This window comes from Nerophis ophidion, unplaced genomic scaffold (assembly GCF_033978795.1).
Source record: "Nerophis ophidion isolate RoL-2023_Sa unplaced genomic scaffold, RoL_Noph_v1.0 HiC_scaffold_32, whole genome shotgun sequence".
In the NCBI taxonomy this organism is placed as follows: domain Eukaryota; kingdom Metazoa; phylum Chordata; class Actinopteri; order Syngnathiformes; family Syngnathidae; genus Nerophis; species Nerophis ophidion.
Window position 1 is genome coordinate 17,501 of NW_026906954.1, and position 26,289 is coordinate 43,789.

General features: G+C 45.1%; 1 protein-coding gene across 1 annotated transcript in view; it reads right to left on the reverse strand.

The window, feature by feature from the left end:
* orc1 (origin recognition complex, subunit 1) overlaps positions 1 to 26,289 on the reverse strand; it is a 55,883-nt gene that overhangs the window by 17,494 nt on the left and 12,100 nt on the right. The window contains exons 4-8 of the mRNA XM_061892333.1: positions 21,134 to 21,548; positions 20,832 to 21,051; positions 5,891 to 5,950; positions 2,226 to 2,333; positions 1 to 203 (exon numbers count right to left, since the gene is read on the reverse strand). The exon at positions 1 to 203 is cut by the window's left edge and continues 106 nt beyond it. Of these exons, the coding sequence (XP_061748317.1) occupies positions 1 to 203; positions 2,226 to 2,333; positions 5,891 to 5,950; positions 20,832 to 21,051; positions 21,134 to 21,548 (1,006 nt within the window). The remainder of the gene's footprint in view (positions 204 to 2,225; positions 2,334 to 5,890; positions 5,951 to 20,831; positions 21,052 to 21,133; positions 21,549 to 26,289) is intronic.

Here is a 26,289-nt window from a genome sequence, read left to right on the forward strand (position 1 = left end):
TCCTATTGGCTTTTCTTTGCGGCGTCCTGGCTGAACTTTTCCTGGAACGAGGCGTAAATCTACCTTTTTTGGCAAGTGTTTCTTCATCACTGTCAATAACGTGGTCATCGTCCTCGCTGCTACTCTGTTGTGCTTTTTTAGATGGAACAAACTCTTCCTCGTCTCCTGTGTCGTCTGACGTCAGTGTCTCATCCAGAAGATTTCTGATCCAACAAAAAACAAAGCACACTTTTCTAAATAGTATTGATCTGTGACAGTTTGTGCATCAACCAAATGGACGACAAACACTACGCATGAAATACTGCAAACTAATGGCAGGTAATTCTCCCCCCCAAAAAATACCTTCTAATCAAATTCATCTGTTTTTAATAAATTAATCATGAATATTCCTTAGAGATGTCCGATAATGGCTTTTTTGCCGATATCCAATATTCCGATATTGTCCAACTCTTAATTACCGATATCAACTGATACGGATATATACAGTTGTGGAATGAACACATTATTATGCCTCATTTTGTTGTGATGCCCCGCTGGATGCATTAGACAATGCAACAAGTTTTTCCAAAATAAATCAACTCAAGTTATGGAAAAAAATGCCAACATGGCACTGCCATATTTATTATTGAAGTCAAAAAAAACATTTTTTTTTAACATGCCTCAAAACAGCAGCTTCAATGCCAGCAAAGTAACAGACTCCGAAATAATGTAGGTTAAGTAAGGCTGCACTTTTCCAAATATGCGCCAGCTTGGTGCTAATTCACATTGGCTTTGCTATTGACATGCTACTAATTAGCATTAGTGATTTTACATGGCGTTTTCAACACCTCCGAATTTGTTAATGAAAACTACAACTAAGATGCACAGTAGAATCAAAAAGCTGGTGTGTAATGATACTTACAGTATTAACACTTTTTACGACTCAACAAAAGACTAGATTCAGCAAAGACTAAACTGACGAGCCAACACACCATAAACTATACACTACGGCCATTTAACATCTTGGACTTGCACCTGTACTTGAGACTGGGAAATGTGAGAATAAAAAATATATAGCATTTAGTCAGCAATTATTATAATCAGCTCATTTTTAAATGTTGCAATAAAAACAACTAATACTTATAACCACACACAAAAGTACCAAAAACTGGTACCGTTGAGTACTGGTATCGATTCCCAGGTACCCATGCCTTTTAATCACTATTTACAACTGAGTGAAATGTGAACATTATTGGTTGTATTGATAAATAAAAGATAAATGACAGGACACAATTCTATACAGTATATGTATTAACTGTATGTTTTTTTAACGACTGGATTCAAATGAAAAAATTGTTTACATATTTCAGCAGAATTGATCCCAAACACGAGTCTTCAACTAATGTATACATTTTTTTCAGTTGACGAGTGACATCATAATAATTAGTGATGATGAACAAAAATGTATTCGCATCCGAATCTCGCATCTTTTAAATTGTGTATCAAATAAATTAATTTTCTTGTTTTTTTAATTGTATATATATATATATATATATATATATATATATATATATATATATATATATATATATATATACATATATATATATATATATATACATATATATATATATATATATATATATATATATATGAATCAGTTTAAAACAAATCAAATAATTGATCTTTTTTTAAACATGAAAAAAAATATAAAACCTTTTTAATACAAAAAAAATCTATTTAAAATATTAAACTGTTTTGTTTTTTTAAACATTTATTTATGGATTTTTTGGGAAGAATCACTTTAAAACAAATTCAATTGATCCTTTTTAAATATCTATTTATAGATATTTTTATGTAAGAATGATGTATTTCTTCATTTTTTTTGAGAATCTATCATTTCCAATACATTTTTAAAAAGACATTTTTAAGCCACTACTATTTGCACGTAGATGTTTTGTAACCTAACCACTAACTTGTTTCAAAAAGGATGTGTTATCATTTTTATACTACATAATGTGTTACAAAAATCGGTTTTAATATAGACTTGATTCCAAATAGAATGGCCACCCAGCAATGGAATCTCATCCTGACTTGTTGTAAGATTCACATCCCTAATAAACTGCACACCTGTGTGACCTACTTAAGAAAAAAAGGCCTTAGACAACCAGTGTTCATGCTTACCTACACAATGAAAAAGCTGCACTTTAAGACGTAATATGTCACCTGCTAATTTTTACACTCACAATTGCTTTTTGATTCGAGTCGCCACGAGTCGAGCAGACTTTCTTTTCGAGTTTCTTTGTGCTGAGCCGTGGGGGAGATTGGGAGAGTTTTCATCGTTCACCTCCGGTCTAAAGACAACGGAAATAAAGCACAGTGAGAAAGATGTTTTGCCTGCCATCAAGTACATCTCGAACATTACTGCTTATGTCAGGGGTGTCCAAAGTGGGGAGGGGGGGTTAAAAAGTGGAGAAAAAGAGCAAACAGGTGAAATGTGGACTCTCATAAAACAAAGTTGTCGTTGTTTTTTTTAAAGCGGTCATTGTTCAAAATATAATAATGAATCAAAAGCAATGTTTAAATACAATTTGAAACATTTTGGGGGGGAAAAAAAGAGACAAGCGTTAGAAAATGGATGGATGGAATATTGCCTATTTTCTGTGTTTGCCATATAAAAAACAGATTTTCTTTGATAAACAGGGCATAAAAAAAAGACGTAAAAAAACATAAAAGAAAATAATAAAACCTTATAATCGATGAATAGATTTGATGTTAATCTAGAGACCTAAGTGTTGAAAGTTTTTGGTTTTTTTTCTAGAAGTATGACTCATATCAGACCTGGGCAAATGAAGTCCCGGGGGCCACATGCGGCCCGTTGAGCTTTTCAATTTGGCCCGCCAGACATTCCCCAATCATTGTTTTAGATCTCTAAGATGCAAAGTGTAGCTGCCATTATGATCTGCAGTCATGTTTTCTAACGACCCTTAATCTTCAACTATACTAACTATTTCAATGCTTGGAATCTGCGCTAATGGACTATATACCAGTTACTATGGTCATCTAATTAGTTACTATGGTCATCTCATTAGTTACTATGGTCATCTAATTAGTTACTATGGTCATCTAATTAGTTACTATGGTCATCTCATTAGTTACTATGGTCATCTAATTAGTTACTATGGTCATCTCATTAGTTACTATGGTCATCTAATTAGTTACAATGGTCATCTCATTAGTTACTATGGTCATCTAATTAGTTACTATGGTCATCTCATTAGTTACTATGGTCATCTAATTAGTTACTATGGTCATCTCATTAGTTACTATGGTCATCTCATTAGTTACTATGGTCATCTAATTAGTTACTATGGTCATCTAATTAGTTACTATGGTCATCTCATTAGTTACTATGGTCATCTAATTAGTTACTATGGTCATCTCATTAGTTACTATGGTCATCTAATTAGTTACAATGGTCATCTCATTGGTTACTATGGTCATATAATTAGTTACTATGGTCATCTAATTAGTTACTATGGTCATCTCATTAGTTACTATGGTCATCTCATTAGTTACTATGGTCATCTAATTAGTTACTATGGTCATCTAATTAGTTACTATGGTCATCTCATTAGTTACTATGGTCATCTAATTAGTTACTATGGTCATCTCATTAGTTACTATGGTCATCTAATTAGTTACAATGGTCATCTCATTGGTTACTATGGTCATCTAATTAGTTACTATGGTCATCTAATTAGTTACTATGGTCATCTCATTGGTTACTATGGTCATCTCATAGGTTACTATGGTCATATAATTGGTTACTATGGTCATATAATTAGTTACTATGGTCATCTAATTAGTTACTATGGTCATCTAATTAGTTACTATGGTCATCTCATTAGTTACTATGGTTATCTCATTAGTTACTATGGTCATCTCATTAGTTATTATGTTTATCTAATTAGTTACTATTGTCATCTCATTAGTTACTACGGTCATCTAATTAGTTACTATGGTCATCTAATTAGTTACTATGGTCATCTCATAGGTTACTATGGTCATATAATTGGTTACTATGGTCATATAATTAGTTACTATGGTCATATAATTAGTTACTATGGTCATCTAATTAGTTACTATTGTCATCTCATTAGTTACTATGGTCATCTAATTAGTTACTATGGTCATCTCATTAGTTACTATGGTCATCTAATTAGTTACTATGGTCATCTCATTAGTTACTATGGTCATCTCAATAGTTACTATGGGCATGTAATTAGTTACTATGGTCATCTCATTAGTTACTATGGTCATGTAATTAGCTACTATGGTCATCTCATTAGTTACTATGGTCATCTCATTAGTTACTATGGTCATCTAATTAGTTAATATGGTCATATAATTAGTTACTATGGTCATCTCATTAGTTACTATAGTCATGTAATTAGTTACTATGGTCATCTCATTAGTTACTATGGTCATGTAATTAGTTAATATAGTCATCTAATTAGTTACTATGGTCATCTCATTAGTTACTATGGTCATGTAATTAGTTACTATGGTCATCTCATTAGTTACTATGGTCATCTCATTAGTTACTATGGTCATGTAATTAGTTAATATAGTCATCTAATTAGTTACTATGGTCATCTCATTAGTTACTATGGTCATGTAATTAGTTACTATGGTCATCTCATTAGTTACTATGGTCATCTCATTAGTTACTATGGTCATCTCATTAGTAGGCAAGATAATGTAAGTCACAGCAGCTTAGAAGAGGCACCAAGCAGTGTGGGTGGGGAGCGTTTTTAAAGAGGCGGAAGGAGATTTTCACAACAAAGTTCTAGAGCTTATTGATGTATCAGCTAGATCAGATTGTAGGTGGCTTTATTTTGTACCCTTGGAGTTCATATTTCACTGTTTGTTGCATTTCACTTGATTGTAAAATGTGTGGATGGAAAGGGGGTGTGTCGATTGTATGTTGTCAATATTCAGTGTTTTATCCTTTAAAGAAAAAAGTAACATTTCATTATGTCTTTTAAAGCGGTTTGTCATAATGTTTTTAGCATTCAATCAGACATTATTGTGAGGTTTTGTATAAGTGTTCCTAAAAATAGATATACTGGCCGTCAGACACAATTTTTTGTCTAAATGTGGCCCTCGAGTCAAAATAATTACCCAGGTCTGACTTATATTCAACTCTTATGGGTGGGGGCCTTTTTAGATCCCCAAGAATGTTAGAGGGAGTTTTTTTTTTTTAAATAATAATGAATTGAAATTATGTTTTGAATTATTGACCTATTTAAGGCTCCAATTACTTCACATCAAATATTCCACTTTATTGTAGGAAAATAGTGCATATTTTGTGCTTTTTGCCATGAAAAACTAAAAAACAACAACTTTATATTGACAAATAGACCTGAAGTTGATCAACAAAAAAATACAAAGCATTGCATAAAAAAATACAAATAATAATTTAAGACTGGGGATAGTTTGATTTGTAACACTAAATTGGCCCTAGTGTCTGAATGTTGTCTGTCTATCTGTGTTAAAACTGCGATGAGGTACTGACTTGTCCAGGGTGTACTCCGCCTTCCGCCCGAAAGCAGCTAGATAGGCTACAGCACTCCCCGCGACCCCGAAAGGGACAAGCAGTAGAAAATGGATGGATGGATGGATGGACTTGTTTGTTTTTTTATGACTGAGACCCTCCCGGGTACCTGGGAACAAACTTGAGAGGAGCCCCGAAGGTTAAAAAATAAATAAATCGATATAGTGAGTTATTTTTTTTTAACAGAAAAACATCCAAATGATCCCCACGTGTGTGTGGCACTTAGTGGAAAAGGTTTGGACACCCCTGGATTACACAAAGCAGCTGACAGCAGAGACAATGTGCACTTACAACACTCCAAGAGCTGGTTCCTTCAAGCTTTTCTGCTCTTTACTCCGGGGAGTACTACCTCTATTTGGAGAAAATACAAATACATTCTTGAAAGTACTCACATATTCAACAGCGTTACAATTCATACTTGACACGTGTGAGCAAACGAGGTGTGAGCAGTCTCCCTCTCACTTCCAAGTAGGGCTGGGTGATATCAACGATATCAATATATATCACCATGTAATCGGCATCAAAAAAATGTGTGAGATAATATTTTCAATACTTTTTTTCATTTCTTCGTCTGAAGAAAGCAGAAGTTGTGAAGCAAAGTTGGTTGCATGAACAAAAGCACTCGCTCTCTGCTAACTGAGCAACGCAGGAAGTGACCTCTGATCAACAAGCTAACAGCAAATCAGGTGACAGTATCAACCGTCAAGTCTGGATGCGCCATCTTGTTGTCCCACGGTTGATTCTTTACTTGGAGTGAGCACAGAAAGTAAAAATGACGTGTTGTAGAGAGCCAAGACATTTTTGATATTGTTGAAAGTCCTCAACAGTCAGGCAATTTGGGGGGATTTTTCAAAAATGGTTTGTAAATGATGCAAGACCCAAAACCCAGGACCTGTAATACCACACCACCTTAGCCACGCCCACCCTTTAGAGCACAGCTGTAACATCCTGGCACTTTGTCCCCACCAATATCTGTAATACCACACCACCTTAGCCACGCCCACCCTTTAGAGCACAGCTGTAACATCCTGGCACTTTGTCCCCACCTATATCGGTAATACCACACCACCTTAGCCACGCCCACCCTTTAGAGCACAGCTGTAACATCCTGGCACTTTGTCCCCACCTATATCGGTAATACCACACCACCTTAGCCACGCCCACCCTTTAGAGCACAGCTGTAACATCCTGGCACTTTGTCCCCACCTATATCGGTAATACCACACCACCTTAGCCACGCCCACCCTTTAGAGCACAGCTGTAACATCCTGGCACTTTGTCCCCACCAATATCTGTAATACCACACTACCTTAGCCACGCCCACCCTTTAGAGCACAGCTGTAACATCCTGGCACTTTGTCCCCACCTATATCGGTAATACCACACCATCTTAGCCACGCCCACCCTTTAGAGCACAGCTGTAACATCCTGGCACTTTGTCCCCACCAATATCTGTAATACCACACCACCTTAGCCACGTCCACCCTTTAGAGCACAGCTGTAACATCCTGGCACTTTGTCCCCACCTATATCGGTAATACCACACCACCTTACCCACGCCCACCCTTTAGAGCACAGCTGTAACATCCTGGCACTTTGTCCCCAACTATATCTGTAATACCACACCACCTTAGCCACGTCCACCCTTTAGAGCACAGCTGTAACATCCTGGCACTTTGTCCCCACCTATATCTGTAATACCACACCACCTTAGCCACGCCCACCCTTTAGAGCACAGCTGTAACATCCTGGCACTTTGTCCCCACCTATATCGGTAATACCACACCACCTTAGCCACGCCCACCCTTTAGAGCACGGCTGTAACATCCTGGCACTTTGTCCCCACCAATATCTGTAATACCACACCACCTTAGCCACGCCCACCCTTTAGAGCACAGCTGTAACATCCTGGCACTTTGTCCCCACCTATATCTGTAATACCAAACCATCTTAGCCACGCCCACCCTTTAGAGCACGGCTGTAACATCCTGGCACTTTGTCCCCACCAATATCTGTAATACCACACCACCTTAGCCACGTCCACCCTTTAGAGCACAGCTGTAACATCCTGGCACTTTGTCCCCACCTATATCTGTAATACCACACCACCTTAGCCACGCCCACCCTTTAGAGCACAGCTGTAACATCCTGGCACTTTGTCCCCACCTATATCGGTAATACCACACCACCTTAGCCACGCCCACCCTTTAGAGCACAGCTGTAACATCCTGGCACTTTGTCCCCACCTATATCTGTAATACCACACCACCTTAGCCACGCCCACCCTTTAGAGCACAGCTGTAACATCCTGGCACTTTGTCCCCACCTATATCGGTAATACCACACCACCTTAGCCACGCCCACCCTTTAGAGCACAGCTGTAACATCCTGGCACTTTGTCCCCACCTATATCTGTAATACCACACCACCTTAGCCACGCCCACCCTTTAGAGCACGGCTGTAACATCCTGGCACTTTGTCCCCACCTATATCTGTAATACCACACCACCTTAGCCACGCCCACCCTTTAGAGCACAGCTGTAACATCCTGGCACTTTGTCCCCACCTATATCGGTAATACCACACCACCTTAGCCACGCCCACCCTTTAGAGCACGGCTGTAACATCCTGGCACTTTGTCCCCACCAATATCTGTAATACCACACCACCTTAGCCACGTCCACCCTTTAGAGCACAGCTGTAACATCCTGGCACTTTGTCCCCACCTATATCTGTAATACCACACCATCTTAGCCACGCCCACCCTTTAGAGCACGGCTGTAACATCCTGGCACTTTGTCCCCACCAATATCTGTAATACCACACCACCTTAGCCACGTCCACCCTTTAGAGCACAGCTGTAACATCCTGGCACTTTGTCCCCACCTATATCTGTAATACCACACCACCTTAGCCACGCCCACCCTTTAGAGCACAGCTGTAACATCCTGGCACTTTGTCCCCACCTATATCGGTAATACCACACCACCTTAGCCACGCCCACCCTTTAGAGCACAGCTGTAACATCCTGGCACTTTGTCCCCACCTATATCGGTAATACCACACCACCTTAGCCACGCCCACCCTTTAGAGCACAGCTGTAACATCCTGGCACTTTGTCCTCACCTATATCGGTAATACCACACCATCTTAGCCACGCCCACCCTTTAGAGCACAGCTGTAACATCCTGGCACTTTGTCCCCACCAATATCTGTAATACCACACCACCTTAGCCACGCCCACCCTTTAGAGCACAGCTGTAACATCCTGGCACTTTGTCCCCACCTATATCGGTAATACCACACCACCTTAGCCACATCCACCCTTTAGAGCACAGCTGTAACATCCTGGCACTTTGTCCCCACCTATATCGGTAATACCACACCACCTTAGCCATGCCCACCCTTTAGAGCACAGCTGTAACATCCTGGCACTTTGTCCCCACCTATATCGGTAATACCACACCACCTTAGCCACGCCCACCCTTTAGAGCACAGCTGTAACATCCTGGCACTTTGTCCCCACCTATATCGGTAATACCACACCACCTTAGCCACGCCCACCCTTTAGAGCACAGCTGTAACATCCTGGCACTTTGTCCCCACCAATATCTGTAATACCACACCACCTTAGCCACGCCCACCCTTTAGAGCACAGCTGTAACATCCTGGCACTTTGTCCCCACCTATATCGGTAATACCACACCACCTTAGCCACGCCCACCCTTTAGAGCACAGCTGTAACATCCAGGCACTTTGTCCCCACCAATATCGGTAATACCACACCACCTTAGCCACGCCCACCCTTTAGAGCACAGCTGTAACATCCTGGCACTTTGTCCCCACCTATATCGGTAATACCACACCACCTTAGCCACGCCCACCCTTTAGAGCACAGCTGTAACATCCTGGCACTTTGTCCCCACCAATATCTGTAATACCACACCACCTTAGCCACGCCCACCCTTTAGAGCACAGCTGTAACATCCTGGCACTTTGTCCCCACCTATATCGGTAATACCACACCATCTTAGCCACGCCCACCCTTTAGAGCACAGCTGTAACATCCTGGCACTTTGTCCCCACCTATATCTGTAATACCACACCATCTTAGCCACGCCCACCCTTTAGAGCACAGCTGTAACATCCTGGCACTTTGTCCCCACCAATATCTGTAATACCACACCACCTTAGCCACGCCCACCCTTTAGAGCACAGCTGTAACATCCTGGCACTTTGTCCCCACCTATATCGGTAATACCACACCACCTTAGCCACGCCCACCCTTTAGAGCACAGCTGTAACATCCTGGCACTTTGTCCCCACCTATATCGGTAATACCACACCACCTTAGCCACGCCCACCCTTTAGAGCACAGCTGTAACATCCTGGCACTTTGTCCCCACCTATATCGGTAATACCACACCACCTTAGCCACGCCCACCCTTTAGAGCACAGCTGTAACATCCTGGCACTTTGTCCCCACCAATATCTGTAATACCACACTACCTTAGCCACGCCCACCCTTTAGAGCACAGCTGTAACATCCTGGCACTTTGTCCCCACCTATATCGGTAATACCACACCATCTTAGCCACGCCCACCCTTTAGAGCACAGCTGTAACATCCTGGCACTTTGTCCCCACCAATATCTGTAATACCACACCACCTTAGCCACGTCCACCCTTTAGAGCACAGCTGTAACATCCTGGCACTTTGTCCCCACCTATATCGGTAATACCACACCACCTTACCCACGCCCACCCTTTAGAGCACAGCTGTAACATCCTGGCACTTTGTCCCCAACTATATCTGTAATACCACACCACCTTAGCCACGTCCACCCTTTAGAGCACAGCTGTAACATCCTGGCACTTTGTCCCCACCTATATCTGTAATACCACACCACCTTAGCCACGCCCACCCTTTAGAGCACAGCTGTAACATCCTGGCACTTTGTCCCCACCTATATCGGTAATACCACACCACCTTAGCCACGCCCACCCTTTAGAGCACGGCTGTAACATCCTGGCACTTTGTCCCCACCAATATCTGTAATACCACACCACCTTAGCCACGCCCACCCTTTAGAGCACAGCTGTAACATCCTGGCACTTTGTCCCCACCTATATCTGTAATACCAAACCATCTTAGCCACGCCCACCCTTTAGAGCACGGCTGTAACATCCTGGCACTTTGTCCCCACCAATATCTGTAATACCACACCACCTTAGCCACGTCCACCCTTTAGAGCACAGCTGTAACATCCTGGCACTTTGTCCCCACCTATATCTGTAATACCACACCACCTTAGCCACGCCCACCCTTTAGAGCACAGCTGTAACATCCTGGCACTTTGTCCCCACCTATATCGGTAATACCACACCACCTTAGCCACGCCCACCCTTTAGAGCACAGCTGTAACATCCTGGCACTTTGTCCCCACCTATATCTGTAATACCACACCACCTTAGCCACGCCCACCCTTTAGAGCACAGCTGTAACATCCTGGCACTTTGTCCCCACCTATATCGGTAATACCACACCACCTTAGCCACGCCCACCCTTTAGAGCACAGCTGTAACATCCTGGCACTTTGTCCCCACCTATATCTGTAATACCACACCACCTTAGCCACGCCCACCCTTTAGAGCACGGCTGTAACATCCTGGCACTTTGTCCCCACCTATATCTGTAATACCACACCACCTTAGCCACGCCCACCCTTTAGAGCACAGCTGTAACATCCTGGCACTTTGTCCCCACCTATATCGGTAATACCACACCACCTTAGCCACGCCCACCCTTTAGAGCACGGCTGTAACATCCTGGCACTTTGTCCCCACCAATATCTGTAATACCACACCACCTTAGCCACGTCCACCCTTTAGAGCACAGCTGTAACATCCTGGCACTTTGTCCCCACCTATATCTGTAATACCACACCATCTTAGCCACGCCCACCCTTTAGAGCACGGCTGTAACATCCTGGCACTTTGTCCCCACCAATATCTGTAATACCACACCACCTTAGCCACGTCCACCCTTTAGAGCACAGCTGTAACATCCTGGCACTTTGTCCCCACCTATATCTGTAATACCACACCACCTTAGCCACGCCCACCCTTTAGAGCACAGCTGTAACATCCTGGCACTTTGTCCCCACCTATATCGGTAATACCACACCACCTTAGCCACGCCCACCCTTTAGAGCACAGCTGTAACATCCTGGCACTTTGTCCCCACCTATATCGGTAATACCACACCACCTTAGCCACGCCCACCCTTTAGAGCACAGCTGTAACATCCTGGCACTTTGTCCTCACCTATATCGGTAATACCACACCATCTTAGCCACGCCCACCCTTTAGAGCACAGCTGTAACATCCTGGCACTTTGTCCCCACCAATATCTGTAATACCACACCACCTTAGCCACGCCCACCCTTTAGAGCACAGCTGTAACATCCTGGCACTTTGTCCCCACCTATATCGGTAATACCACACCACCTTAGCCACATCCACCCTTTAGAGCACAGCTGTAACATCCTGGCACTTTGTCCCCACCTATATCGGTAATACCACACCACCTTAGCCATGCCCACCCTTTAGAGCACAGCTGTAACATCCTGGCACTTTGTCCCCACCTATATCGGTAATACCACACCACCTTAGCCACGCCCACCCTTTAGAGCACAGCTGTAACATCCTGGCACTTTGTCCCCACCTATATCGGTAATACCACACCACCTTAGCCACGCCCACCCTTTAGAGCACAGCTGTAACATCCTGGCACTTTGTCCCCACCAATATCTGTAATACCACACCACCTTAGCCACGCCCACCCTTTAGAGCACAGCTGTAACATCCTGGCACTTTGTCCCCACCTATATCGGTAATACCACACCACCTTAGCCACGCCCACCCTTTAGAGCACAGCTGTAACATCCAGGCACTTTGTCCCCACCAATATCGGTAATACCACACCACCTTAGCCACGCCCACCCTTTAGAGCACAGCTGTAACATCCTGGCACTTTGTCCCCACCTATATCGGTAATACCACACCACCTTAGCCACGCCCACCCTTTAGAGCACAGCTGTAACATCCTGGCACTTTGTCCCCACCAATATCTGTAATACCACACCACCTTAGCCACGCCCACCCTTTAGAGCACAGCTGTAACATCCTGGCACTTTGTCCCCACCTATATCGGTAATACCACACCATCTTAGCCACGCCCACCCTTTAGAGCACAGCTGTAACATCCTGGCACTTTGTCCCCACCTATATCTGTAATACCACACCATCTTAGCCACGCCCACCCTTTAGAGCACAGCTGTAACATCCTGGCACTTTGTCCCCACCAATATCTGTAATACCACACCACCTTAGCCACGCCCACCCTTTAGAGCACAGCTGTAACATCCTGGCACTTTGTCCCCACCTATATCGGTAATACCACACCACCTTAGCCACGCCCACCCTTTAGAGCACAGCTGTAACATCCTGGCACTTTGTCCCCACCTATATCGGTAATACCACACCACCTTACCCACGCCCACCCTTTAGAGCACAGCTGTAACATCCTGGCACTTTGTCCCCACCTATATCGGTAATACCACACCACCTTAGCCACGCCCACCCTTTAGAGCACAGCTGTAATATCCTGGCACTTTGTCCCCACCAATATCTGTAATACCACACCACCTTAGCCACGCCCACCCTTTAGAGCACAGCTGTAACATCCTGGCACTTTGTCCCCCCCTATATCGGTAATACCACACCACCTTAGCCACGCCCACCCTTTAGAGCACAGCTGTAACATCCTGGCACTTTGTCCCCACCAATATCTGTAATACCACACCACCTTAGCCACGGCCACCCTTTAGAGCACAGCTGTAACATCCTGGCCCTTTGTCCCCACCTATATCGGTAATACCACACCACCTTAGCCACGCCCACCCTTTAGAGCACAGCTGTAACATCCTGGCACTTTGTCCCCACCTATATCGGTAATACCACACCACCTTACCCACGCCCACCCTTTAGAGCACAGCTGTAACATCCTGGCACTTTGTCCCCACCTATATCGGTAATACCACACCACCTTAGCCACGCCCACCCTTTAGAGCACAGCTGTAATATCCTGGCACTTTGTCCCCACCAATATCTGTAATACCACACCACCTTAGCCACGCCCACCCTTTAGAGCACAGCTGTAACATCCTGGCACTTTGTCCCCCCCTATATCTGTAATACCACACCACCTTAGCCACGCCCACCCTTTAGAGCACAGCTGTAACATCCTGGCACTTTGTCCCCACCTATATCGGTAATACCACACCACCTTAGCCACGCCCACCCTTTAGAGCACAGCTGTAACATCCTGGCCCTTTGTCCCCACCAATATCTGTAATACCACACCACCTTAGCCACGCCCACCCTTTAGAGCACAGCTGTAACATCCTGGCACTTTGTCCCCACCTATATCGGTAATACCACACCACCTTAGCCACGCCCACCCTTTAGAGCACAGCTGTAACATCCTGGCACTTTGTCCCCACCAATATCTGTAATACCACACCACCTTAGCCACGCCCACCCTTTAGAGCACAGCTGTAACATCCTGGCACTTTGTCCCCACCTATATCGGTAATACCACACCACCTTAGCCACGCCCACCCTTTAGAGCACAGCTGTAACATCCTGGCACTTTGTCCCCACCTATATCGGTAATACCACACCACCTTAGCCACGCCCACCCTTTAGAGCACAGCTGTAACATCCTGGCACTTTGTCCCCACCTATATCGGTAATACCACACCATCTTAGCCACGCCCACCCTTTAGAGCACAGCTGTAACATCCTGGCACTTTGTCCCCACCAATATCTGTAATACCACACCACCTTAGCCACGCCCACCCTTTAGAGCACAGCTGTAACATCCTGGCACTTTGTCCCCACCTATATCGGTAATACCACACCACCTTAGCCACATCCACCCTTTAGAGCACAGCTGTAACATCCTGGCACTTTGTCCCCACCTATATCGGTAATACCACACCACCTTAGCCATGCCCACCCTTTAGAGCACAGCTGTAACATCCTGGCACTTTGTCCCCACCTATATCGGTAATACCACACCACCTTAGCCACGCCCACCCTTTAGAGCACAGCTGTAACATCCTGGCACTTTGTCCCCACCTATATCGGTAATACCACACCACCTTAGCCACGCCCACCCTTTAGAGCACAGCTGTAACATCCTGGCACTTTGTCCCCACCAATATCTGTAATACCACACCACCTTAGCCACGCCCACCCTTTAGAGCACAGCTGTAACATCCTGGCACTTTGTCCCCACCTATATCGGTAATACCACACCACCTTAGCCACGCCCACCCTTTAGAGCACAGCTGTAACATCCAGGCACTTTGTCCCCACCAATATCTGTAATACCACACCACCTTAGCCACGCCCACCCTTTAGAGCACAGCTGTAACATCCTGGCACTTTGTCCCCACCTATATCGGTAATACCACACCACCTTAGCCACGCCCACCCTTTAGAGCACAGCTGTAACATCCTGGCACTTTGTCCCCACCAATATCTGTAATACCACACCACCTTAGCCACGCCCACCCTTTAGAGCACAGCTGTAACATCCTGGCACTTTGTCCCCACCTATATCGGTAATACCACACCATCTTAGCCACGCCCACCCTTTAGAGCACAGCTGTAACATCCTGGCACTTTGTCCCCACCTATATCTGTAATACCACACCATCTTAGCCACGCCCACCCTTTAGAGCACAGCTGTAACATCCTGGCACTTTGTCCCCACCAATATCTGTAATACCACACCACCTTAGCCACGCCCACCCTTTAGAGCACAGCTGTAACATCCTGGCACTTTGTCCCCACCTATATCGGTAATACCACACCACCTTAGCCACGCCCACCCTTTAGAGCACAGCTGTAACATCCTGGCACTTTGTCCCCACCTATATCGGTAATACCACACCACCTTACCCACGCCCACCCTTTAGAGCACAGCTGTAACATCCTGGCACTTTGTCCCCACCTATATCGGTAATACCACACCACCTTAGCCACGCCCACCCTTTAGAGCACAGCTGTAATATCCTGGCACTTTGTCCCCACCAATATCTGTAATACCACACCACCTTAGCCACGCCCACCCTTTAGAGCACAGCTGTAACATCCTGGCACTTTGTCCCCCCCTATATCGGTAATACCACACCACCTTAGCCACGCCCACCCTTTAGAGCACAGCTGTAACATCCTGGCACTTTGTCCCCACCAATATCTGTAATACCACACCACCTTAGCCACGCCCACCCTTTAGAGCACAGCTGTAACATCCTGGCCCTTTGTCCCCACCTATATCGGTAATACCACACCACCTTAGCCACGCCCACCCTTTAGAGCACAGCTGTAACATCCTGGCACTTTGTCCCCACCTATATCGGTAATACCACACCACCTTACCCACGCCCACCCTTTAGAGCACAGCTGTAACATCCTGGCACTTTGTCCCCACCTATATCGGTAATACCACACCACCTTAGCCACGCCCACCCTTTAGAGCACAGCTGTAATATCCTGGCACTTTGTCCCCACCAATATCTGTAATACCACACCACCTTAGCCACGCCCACCCTTTAGAGCACAGCTGTAACATCCTGGCACTTTGTCCCCCCCTATATCTGTAATACCACACCACCTTAGCCACGCCCACCCTTTAGAGCACAGCTGTAACATCCTGGCACTTTGTCCCCACCTATATCGGTAATACCACACCACCTTAGCCACGCCCACCCTTTAGAGCACAGCTGTAACATCCTGGCCCTTTGTCCCCACCAATATCTGTAATACCACACCACCTTAGCCACGCCCACCCTTTAGAGCACAGCTGTAACATCCTGGCACTTTGTCCCCACCTATATCGGTAATACCACACCACCTTAGCCACGCCCACCCTTTAGAGCACAGCTGTAACATCCTGGCACTTTGTCCCCACCAATATCTGTAATACCACACCACCTTAGCCACGCCCACCCTTTAGAGCACAGCTGTAACATCCTGGCACTTTGTCCCCACCAATATCTGTAATACCACACCACCTTAGCCACGCCCACCCTTTAGAGCACAGCTGTAACATCCTGGCACTTTGTCCCCACCTATATCGGTAATACCACACCACCTTAGCCACGCCCACCCTTTAGAGCACAGCTGTAACATCCTGGCACTTTGTCCCCACCTATATCGGTAATACCACACCACCTTAGCCACGCCCACCCTTTAGAGCACAGCTGTAACATCCTGGCACTTTGTCCCCACCAATATCTGTAATACCACACCACCTTAGCCACGCCCACCCTTTAGAGCACAGCTGTAACATCCTGGCACTTTGTCCCCACCTATATCGGTAATACCACACCACCTTAGCCACACCCACCCTTTAGAGCACAGCTGTAACATCCTGGCACTTTGTCCCCACCAATATCTGTAATACCACACCACCTTAGCCACGCCCACCCTTTAGAGCACAGCTGTAACATCCTGGCACTTTGTCCCTACCTATATCGGTAATACCACACCATCTTAGCCACGCCCACCCTTTAGAGCACAGCTGTAACATCCTGGCACTTTGTCCCCACCTATATCGGTAATACCACACCACCTTAGCCACGCCCACCCTTTAGAGCACAGCTGTAACATCCTGGCACTTTGTCCCCACCTATATCGGTAATACCACACCACCTTAGCCACGTCCACCCTTTAGAGCACAGCTGTAACATCCTGGCACTTTGTCCCCACCTATATCGGTAATACCACACCACCTTAGCCAAGCCCACCCTTTAGAGCACAGCTGTAACATCCTGGCACTTTGTCCCCACCTATATCGGTAATACCACACCACCTTAGCCACGCCCACCCTTTAGAGCACAGCTGTAACATCCTGGCACTTTGTCCCCACCTATATCGGTAATACCACACCACCTTAGCCACGCCCACCCTTTAGAGCACAGCTGTAACATCCTGGCACTTTGTCCCCACCTATATCGGTAATACCACACCACCTTAGCCACGCCCACCCTTTAGAGCACAGCTGTAACATCCTGGCACTTTGTCCCCACCTATATCGGTAATACCACACCACCTTAGCCCCGCCCACCCTTTAGAGCACAGCTGTAACATCCTGGCACTTTGTCCCCACCTATATCGGTAATACCACACCACCTTAGCCACGCCCACCCTTTAGAGCACAGCTGTAACATCCTGGCACTTTGTCCCCACCTATATCGGTAATACCACACCACCTTAGCCACGCCCACCCTTTAGAGCACAGCTGTAACATCCTGGCACTTTGTCCCCACCTATATCGGTAATACCACACCACCTTAGCCACGCCCACCCTTTAGAGCACAGCTGTAATATCCTGGCACTTTGTCCCCACCAATATCTGTAATACCACACCACCTTAGCCACGCCCACCCTTTAGAGCACAGCTGTAACATCCTGGCACTTTGTCCCCCCCTATATCGGTAATACCACACCACCTTAGCCACGCCCACCCTTTAGAGCACAGCTGTAACATCCTGGCACTTTGTCCCCACCTATATCGGTAATACCACACCATCTTAGCCACGCCCACCCTTTAGAGCACAGCTGTAACATCCTGGCACTTTGTCCCCACCAATATCTGTAATACCACACCACCTTAGCCACGTCCACCCTTTAGAGCACAGCTGTAACATCCTGGCACTTTGTCCCCACCTATATCGGTAATACCACACCACCTTAGCCACGCCCACCCTTTAGAGCACAGCTGTAACATCCTGGCACTTTGTCCCCACCTATATCGGTAATACCACACCACCTTAGCCCCGCCCACCCTTTAGAGCACAGCTGTAACATCCTGGCACTTTGTCCCCACCTATATCGGTAATACCACACCACCTTAGCCACGCCCACCCTTTAGAGCACAGCTGTAACATCCTGGCACTTTGTCCCCACCTATATCGGTAATACCACACCACCTTAGCCCCGCCCACCCTTTAGAGCACAGCTGTAACATCCTGGCACTTTGTCCCCACCTATATCGGTAATACCACACCACCTTAGCCACGCCCACCCTTTAGAGCACAGCTGTAACATCCTGGCACTTTGTCCCCACCTATATCGGTAATACCACACCACCTTAGCCACGCCCACCCTTTAGAGCACAGCTGTAACATCCTGGCACTTTGTCCCCACCTATATCGGTAATACCACACCACCTTAGCCACGCCCACCCTTTAGAGCACAGCTGTAATATCCTGGCACTTTGTCCCCACCAATATCTGTAATACCACACCACCTTAGCCACGCCCACCCTTTAGAGCACAGCTGTAACATCCTGGCACTTTGTCCCCCCCTATATCGGTAATACCACACCACCTTAGCCACGCCCACCCTTTAGAGCACAGCTGTAACATCCTGGCACTTTGTCCCCACCTATATCGGTAATACCACACCATCTTAGCCACGCCCACCCTTTAGAGCACAGCTGTAACATCCTGGCACTTTGTCCCCACCAATATCTGTAATACCACACCACCTTAGCCACGTCCACCCTTTAGAGCACAGCTGTAACATCCTGGCACTTTGTCCCCACCTATATCGGTAATACCACACCACCTTAGCCACGCCCACCCTTTAGAGCACAGCTGTAACATCCTGGCACTTTGTCCCCACCTATATCGGTAATACCACACCACCTTAGCCCCGCCCACCCTTTAGAGCACAGCTGTAACATCCTGGCACTTTGTCCCCACCTATATCGGTAATACCACACCACCTTAGCCACGCCCACCCTTTAGAGCACAGCTGTAACATCCTGGCACTTTGTCCCCACCTATATCGGTAATACCACACCACCTTAGCCACGCCCACTCTTTAGAGCACAGCTGTAACATCCTGGCACTTTGTCCCCACCAATATCTGTAATACCACACCACCTTAGCCACGCCCACCCTTTAGAGCACAGCTGTAACATCCTGGCACTTTGTCCCCACCTATATCGGTAATACCACACCACCTTAGCCACGCCCACCCTTTAGAGCACAGCTGTAACATCCTGGCACTTTGTCCCCACCAATATCTGTAATACCACACCACCTTAGCCACGCCCACCCTTTAGAGCACAGCTGTAACAGCCTGGCACTTTGTCCCCACCTATATCGGTAATACCACACCATCTTAGCCACGCCCACCCTTTAGAGCACAGCTGTAACATCCTGGCACTTTGTCCCCACCAATATCTGTAATACCACACCACCTTAGCCACGTCCACCCTTTAGAGCACAGCTGTAACATCCTGGCACTTTGTCCCCACCTATATCGGTAATACCACACCACCTTAGCCACGCCCACCCTTTAGAGCACAGCTGTAACATCCTGGCACTTTGTCCCCACCTATATCGGTAATACCACACCACCTTAGCCACGCCCACCCTTTAGAGCACAGCTGTAACATCCTGGCACTTTGTCCCCACCAATATCTGTAATACCACACCACCTTAGCCACGCCCACCCTTTAGAGCACAGCTGTAACATCCTGGCACTTTGTCCCCACCTATATCGGTAATACCACACCATCTTAGCCACGCCCACCCTTTAGAGCACAGCTGTAACATCCTGGCACTTTGTCCCCACCAATATCTGTAATACCACACCACCTTAGCCACGCCCACCCTTTAGAGCACAGCTGTAACATCCTGGCACTTTGTCCCCCCCTATATCGGTAATACCACACCACCTTAGCCACGCCCACCCTTTAGAGCACAGCTGTAACATCCTGGCACTTTGTCCCCACCAATATCTGTAATACCACACCACCTTAGCCACGCCCACCCTTTAGAGCACAGCTGTAACATCCTGGCACTTTGTCCCCACCAATATCTGTAATACCACACCACCTTAGCCACGCCCACCCTTTAGAGCACAGCTGTAACATCCTGGCACTTTGTCCCCACCTATATCGGTAATACCACACCACCTTAGCCACGCCCACCCTTATATAAAAGTAACATGTCTTCCTTTACTCGTTATTTTCGCAGATTTAACCATTTTTATGTGTAAAATACAAAAATGGTAATTGTTTTTTTTCCTCAAAACGGTCCAGAAAGAAGGACGGTACCAACACAAACGGTGTGACTCACCGGGTCGGATCTCTGCTATGAGACAGAAGACTGGAGACCTTGCTCGCCATGACCACTGTGGGCTTTAAGGAGATGGCGAGTGGCGTCAAACGGTGGGAAGGACGCGCCATCAATGGAGGGGACGACGACAGACTCTGAGCCAAGTCCGACTCCGACTCCAGCGCTCGGTCCAGTATCTGATTCAAGACCTCGTCATTAATCGCCGACGTCTTCTCTGGACCTGAAGAGACAGTGAGAACAATGAAACGCTTTGGGTCTCTAAAAAAGGGCGCTATATAAATCCGGTACATTAAAATACTCACTGCTGAGCTCCAGACGCTTGCGTACTCCCGGTGTCCGGTCGTAGGCGCTCCTTCTCTTCTCGCTCAGACATTTTGAAGCGGACGATTTGCTGGCCGAGTGCAAGGACTCCGCCTCCATGCTGGCCAGCTTGCCCGCGCTCATGCACGCTCTCTTCGCCCTTTGCTCCGCGGAGTCCGCACGCCGCATGACCGCCAAATCGGGAGTAGGCAAAGTGCGCCGGGAGGCCTTTCGGGACGCGGGGGTGCCGGCGGGTGATTGGCCCAGGTGGCGTGTCCAACGGGCGGCTGGGCGGGACGGTGACATGAGGGAGGGGTCTACCGTTGAGAACCTCTTGCTGTCCCAGGACAATTTGACATATAAAGTATCTTTATCACCGCAGTCGGGAAATGGAGCTGCTCCATCAAGATGCTTCACCTGTAAGCGAAAACACCGCAACTTTACATTTTAAATTTAGAAAAATTTAACATGCACATTGACTCCAACTATTAATATTTTATCAAAATACACATTCAGCAAAAGTAATTAGCTTTCTGCTTTTCAATGAAAATAACTATTTGACATTCTGCGGAATTTTTTTTCAATTCCCCCCACAAAAAGGTATAAACATATTGCAAACAATATTTTATCATAGGTAGGTACCATGAAATAAAGTCATTCATTAGTATTACAATGAGTAAATAAGTATTTGAAAAGGTGATTAGGTACTAAAAAGTGTTGTTGGCGAACGCAGAGGTCTGATGTTTCGGGTAGTTGAAGTACTGCACTATAGTACTTGTAGTTGTAGTACTAGTAGTGTACTTGTAATTTCTAGTAGTTTTACTACTCGTAAAACTTGTGGTAATGAATGTATAATTTTTTTGGACTTGTAGTTTCTTGGAGTTTGAGTTGTTGTACTTGTAGTAGTGTACAGCACTTGTCATTTGTTGTAGTTGTAGAACTTGTAGTGGTGTACCTGTAGGTTGTTATTTGTAGTACTAGTAGTTATGTACATGTAGTTATTTGTACTAGTTGTAGTGTACTTGCAGTTTCTTGTACATGTTGTAGTGCACTTTTATTTCCTTGTGGTTGTAGAGCTTGTAGTACTGTACTTGTATTTTCTTGTAGTAGTACTTGTGTACTTTCTTGTAGTGCTTTGTATTTGTAGTACTAGTAGCATTGCTTGTAGTAGTGTACTTGACTTTATTGTAGTTATTGTCGTACTTGTACTAGTATTAGTGTACATGTAGTTACTTATTCTAGTTGTAGTACTTTTTGTATTATTGTATTTGTAGTTTCATGTAGTTGAAGTAGTGTACTTGTAGTTCCTTATAGACCTTTTCGTAGTGTCTTTGGATGTTCTTGTAGTTGTAGTACAAGTAGTAATGTAAATGTAGTTACTTGTACTAGATGTAGTGTACTTTTATTTCCTTGTGGTTGTAGAACTTGAAGTAGTGTATGTTATTGTAGTTGTAGTACTTTTGTACTTGTAGTAGTTGTACTAGTGTACTCGTAATTTCTTGTACTTATAGTTATAGTACTGTACTTTTAGTACTAATAGCATTAGTTGTAGTAGTGTACTTGTTTATTGTAGTTATTGTAGTACTAGTATTACAGTAAATTTAATTACTTATACTAGATGTAGTGTACTTTTATTTCCTTTTGGTTGTGGAACTTGTAGTGTATTTTATTGTCATTTTAGTACTTGTACTTTCTTATACTTGTAGTTGTTGTTGTACTTGTGTACTCGTACTTTCTTGTAGTTATAGTACTGTACTTTTAGCACTTGTTGCAGCATTAGTTGTAGTAGTGTACTTGAGTTTATTGTAGTACTAGTATTAGTGTACCTTTAATTACCTATACTAATTGTAGTGGACTTATAGTTTTTTGTAGTTTTAGTCCTTGTAGGAGTAGTAGTGTATTTGTAGTTTCTTTTAGTTGAATTAGTGTACTTGTAGTTCTATGTGGTTCTAGACTTGTCGCAGTGTATTTGTATTTTCTTGTAGTTGTAGTACTTGTAGTTTTTTGTAATTATAGTGTACTTGTGTACCTGTAGTTGTAATTCTAATAGTTTCCTGTAGTTCGATCCCCGCTTCCGCCATGCTAGTCACTGCCGTTGTGTCCTTGGGCAAGACACTTCACCCCCTGCTCCCACACTAGTTGAAATGTCACTTCGATAATGGGTTTCACTTTGTAAAACGCTTTGAGTCACTAGAGAAAAGCGCTATATAAATGTAATAGACTTTACTTTATTCACTTAGTAATAGTAGTGAACTAAGTTTAGTAGTACTACCAGATTAAGTGTTGTTCCATGTACTTATACATCCTGTAGTTGCAGTACTTGTAGCACTCCTAGTAGTGAAATTGCGGTTTCGTGACATTATAGTGCTAGTAGTGTACTCGATTTTCCTTGCACTTGTAATAGTGTACTTGCAGTTGTAGTACTAGTAGTAATGTACTTGTAGTTATTTGTACTAGTTATAGTGTACTTGTAGCCCCCTTTACTTGTAGTAGTGTACAGAGTTTCATGTAGTGGTAGTACTGGCATTAGTAGTAATAGTGTATTTGTCGCTTTTTTTCTAAATGAATGTACAATTGGTAGTAGTGTATTTGTAGTTCCTTGTGTCTGTAGAAATTGTGGTAGTGTATTTGTAATTTCTTGCAGTTAAAGTACTTGTAGTAGTAATGTATTTGTACTCACACAGGGTCCCCCAGGGCTCAATCCTTGCCCCAATCTTATTTGCGCTTTACCTTCTCCCCCTTGGTTCTATTTTTAAGAAGTACGGTATTGCATTTCATTTTTATGCCGATGATTGCCAGATCTATTTTCCCATGGCACAAAACAACACAGTTCAAGGTCTCATTGACTGCCTCCACAACATCAACGCCTGGCTTTCAGCTAACTTCCTGAGTCTAAATGAAGACAAAAGAGAAGTTATGTTGTTCGGTCCAAGTCGATCTCCCTCCCCCAACGTTGACCTCGGCACTCTGACCCCGTATCTCAGCGACTGTGTCACAAACCTGGGGGTAAAGTTCCATTCAGATTTTAAATTTGAAAAACAAATCAGCAGCGTCGTTCAAAAAACCTTTTATCAATTATGCCAAGTGGCCAAAGTGAAACCGCTTCTGTCAGGACATGATCTCGAGAAATGAATTCCCGCCTTTATCTGGAATGGTTTAGACTACTACAATGGCCTGTATGTCGGCATTAGCCAGGCCTGCAGCTGGTGCAGAACTCTGCTGCTGGTCTGCTAACACAGACCCGCAGACGTCAGCACATCACCCCTATATTAGTCTCCCTTCACTGGCTCTCTGTGCGTTATCTAATCCATTTTAAACTCCTTCTATTTGTTTTTAAATGTCTAAACAACCTGGCGCCAACATATCTCTCCGACCTCCTTCAGCTTTACTGCCCCACCTGATCCCTAAGATCATGTGATCAGCTGCTACTGAGGGTCCCTGACACAAGGCTGAAGCTTAGAGGTGACAGAGCTTTGGCTGCTGCTGCTCCCAAGCTCTGGAACCACCTACCTCTGAGTGTTAGACAAGCCTCCTCTCTTCCTCTTTTTAAATCTCTCTTAAAAGCATACTTTTATTCCTTGGCATTTAACACTGAGTGATATCCATCCTGCAATGGCGCCCCATTATACACCTGCTGTCATCCCGTTTTTATGTTTTATTTATTTATTTTTTATTATGTTCTGTTTGTGTTGTGTTGTTTGCTCGGTCTTCGTATTATCTTTTAACCTGTCCATTGTACGGCACTTTGGCTACCCCTGTGGTACATTTTAAATGTGCTTTATAAATAAAGTTGATTTGATTTGATGTGACTGGGCCGGCATGCAAAGGCAGTGCCTTTAAAGGCCTACTGAAATGAGATGTTCTTATTCAAACGGGGATAGCAGGTCCATTCTATGTTAGATTAGATTAGATTAGATTAGATAGTACTTTATTTATTCCGTCAGGAAAGTTCCTTCAGGAAAATTACAATTTTCAGCACAATCCCATTCAAGATCAGACAAACATTACAGGGAGACAGAACAGGATCGCTGACGGGTCTGCCGGCTTCCAGCGCCCCTTACAAAAAAGATGACATACAGGTAAACAAGGGGGGGGGAGAAAAAAAATAAATAAATAAAAAAATAAAATAAAAAAAATAGAAGATTAAAATAAAATAAAAAATCGGTCTTAGCCTGGGCCCTGGAGTGGGGGTGCAGACTGAGGCCAAGGGAAAAGAACAACTCATAGCCGTAGTACACATCCCTCTTACATGTGTGTAAGAGGGAAACATCAAACATCAAAGAACACAAAGGACATTAAAGACATTAAAGCAGAAGATACAACCAGACACTTCTACATACAGCTATGAATAAAAAGTAAAATAAACATATACACTGGGGTGGCCTCTGCGGTGTTCCACGCCATCGTCCGCTGGGGAGGAGGGAGCATGGCCAGAGACAGAAGCAGATCCAACAAAGCAACCAAGACAGCCGACTCCACTCTCGGCCAGTGTCCAGTCCGCATGGATGAGCGAGGATACGTCCAAGGTGACTGAGGTGTCCGACACCTGCTCACCCAGTCAAGACACCGCGGAGCCTCTCCGTCCCAGCGCTCAGTGCTAGCTCCGCAGTCCTGTCCCCTCATCCGCATGTCCTCCAGTCCCTCCAAACAGACTCTGGTGTAGCAGAGACCCAGCAGCTGGTCTCCATGGCCAAAAGGCTCCCGAGAGGCAGATCCAGAAGTCCACAAAAAAGCACCACAGAGGTCACGAAAGTGCCACCCCTTGTCACACAGTCCCAAAGGGTCCCGGACCAAAATGCAAAAAAATATAATAACACATGAAAACAAGAGGGAAACACAAAATGATGATACAAGAGCACAGAACTCCTGCCTACAGCAGCCACTACAGCAGCGCCATCTTGGGAAAAAAAAAATGTGTCATACTTGATCATTTCGCGATATTGCCATATTTTTGCTGAAAGGATTTAGTAGAGAACATCCACGATTAAGTTCACAACTTTCGGTTAAGAGAAAAGCCCCGCCTGTACCGGAAGTCGCAGACGATGACATCACATGTTTGATGGCTCCTCACATATTCACATTGTTTTTTTTTGGGAGCCTCCAACAAAAAGTGCTATTCTGACCGAGAAAACGACAATTTCCCCATTAATTTGAGCGA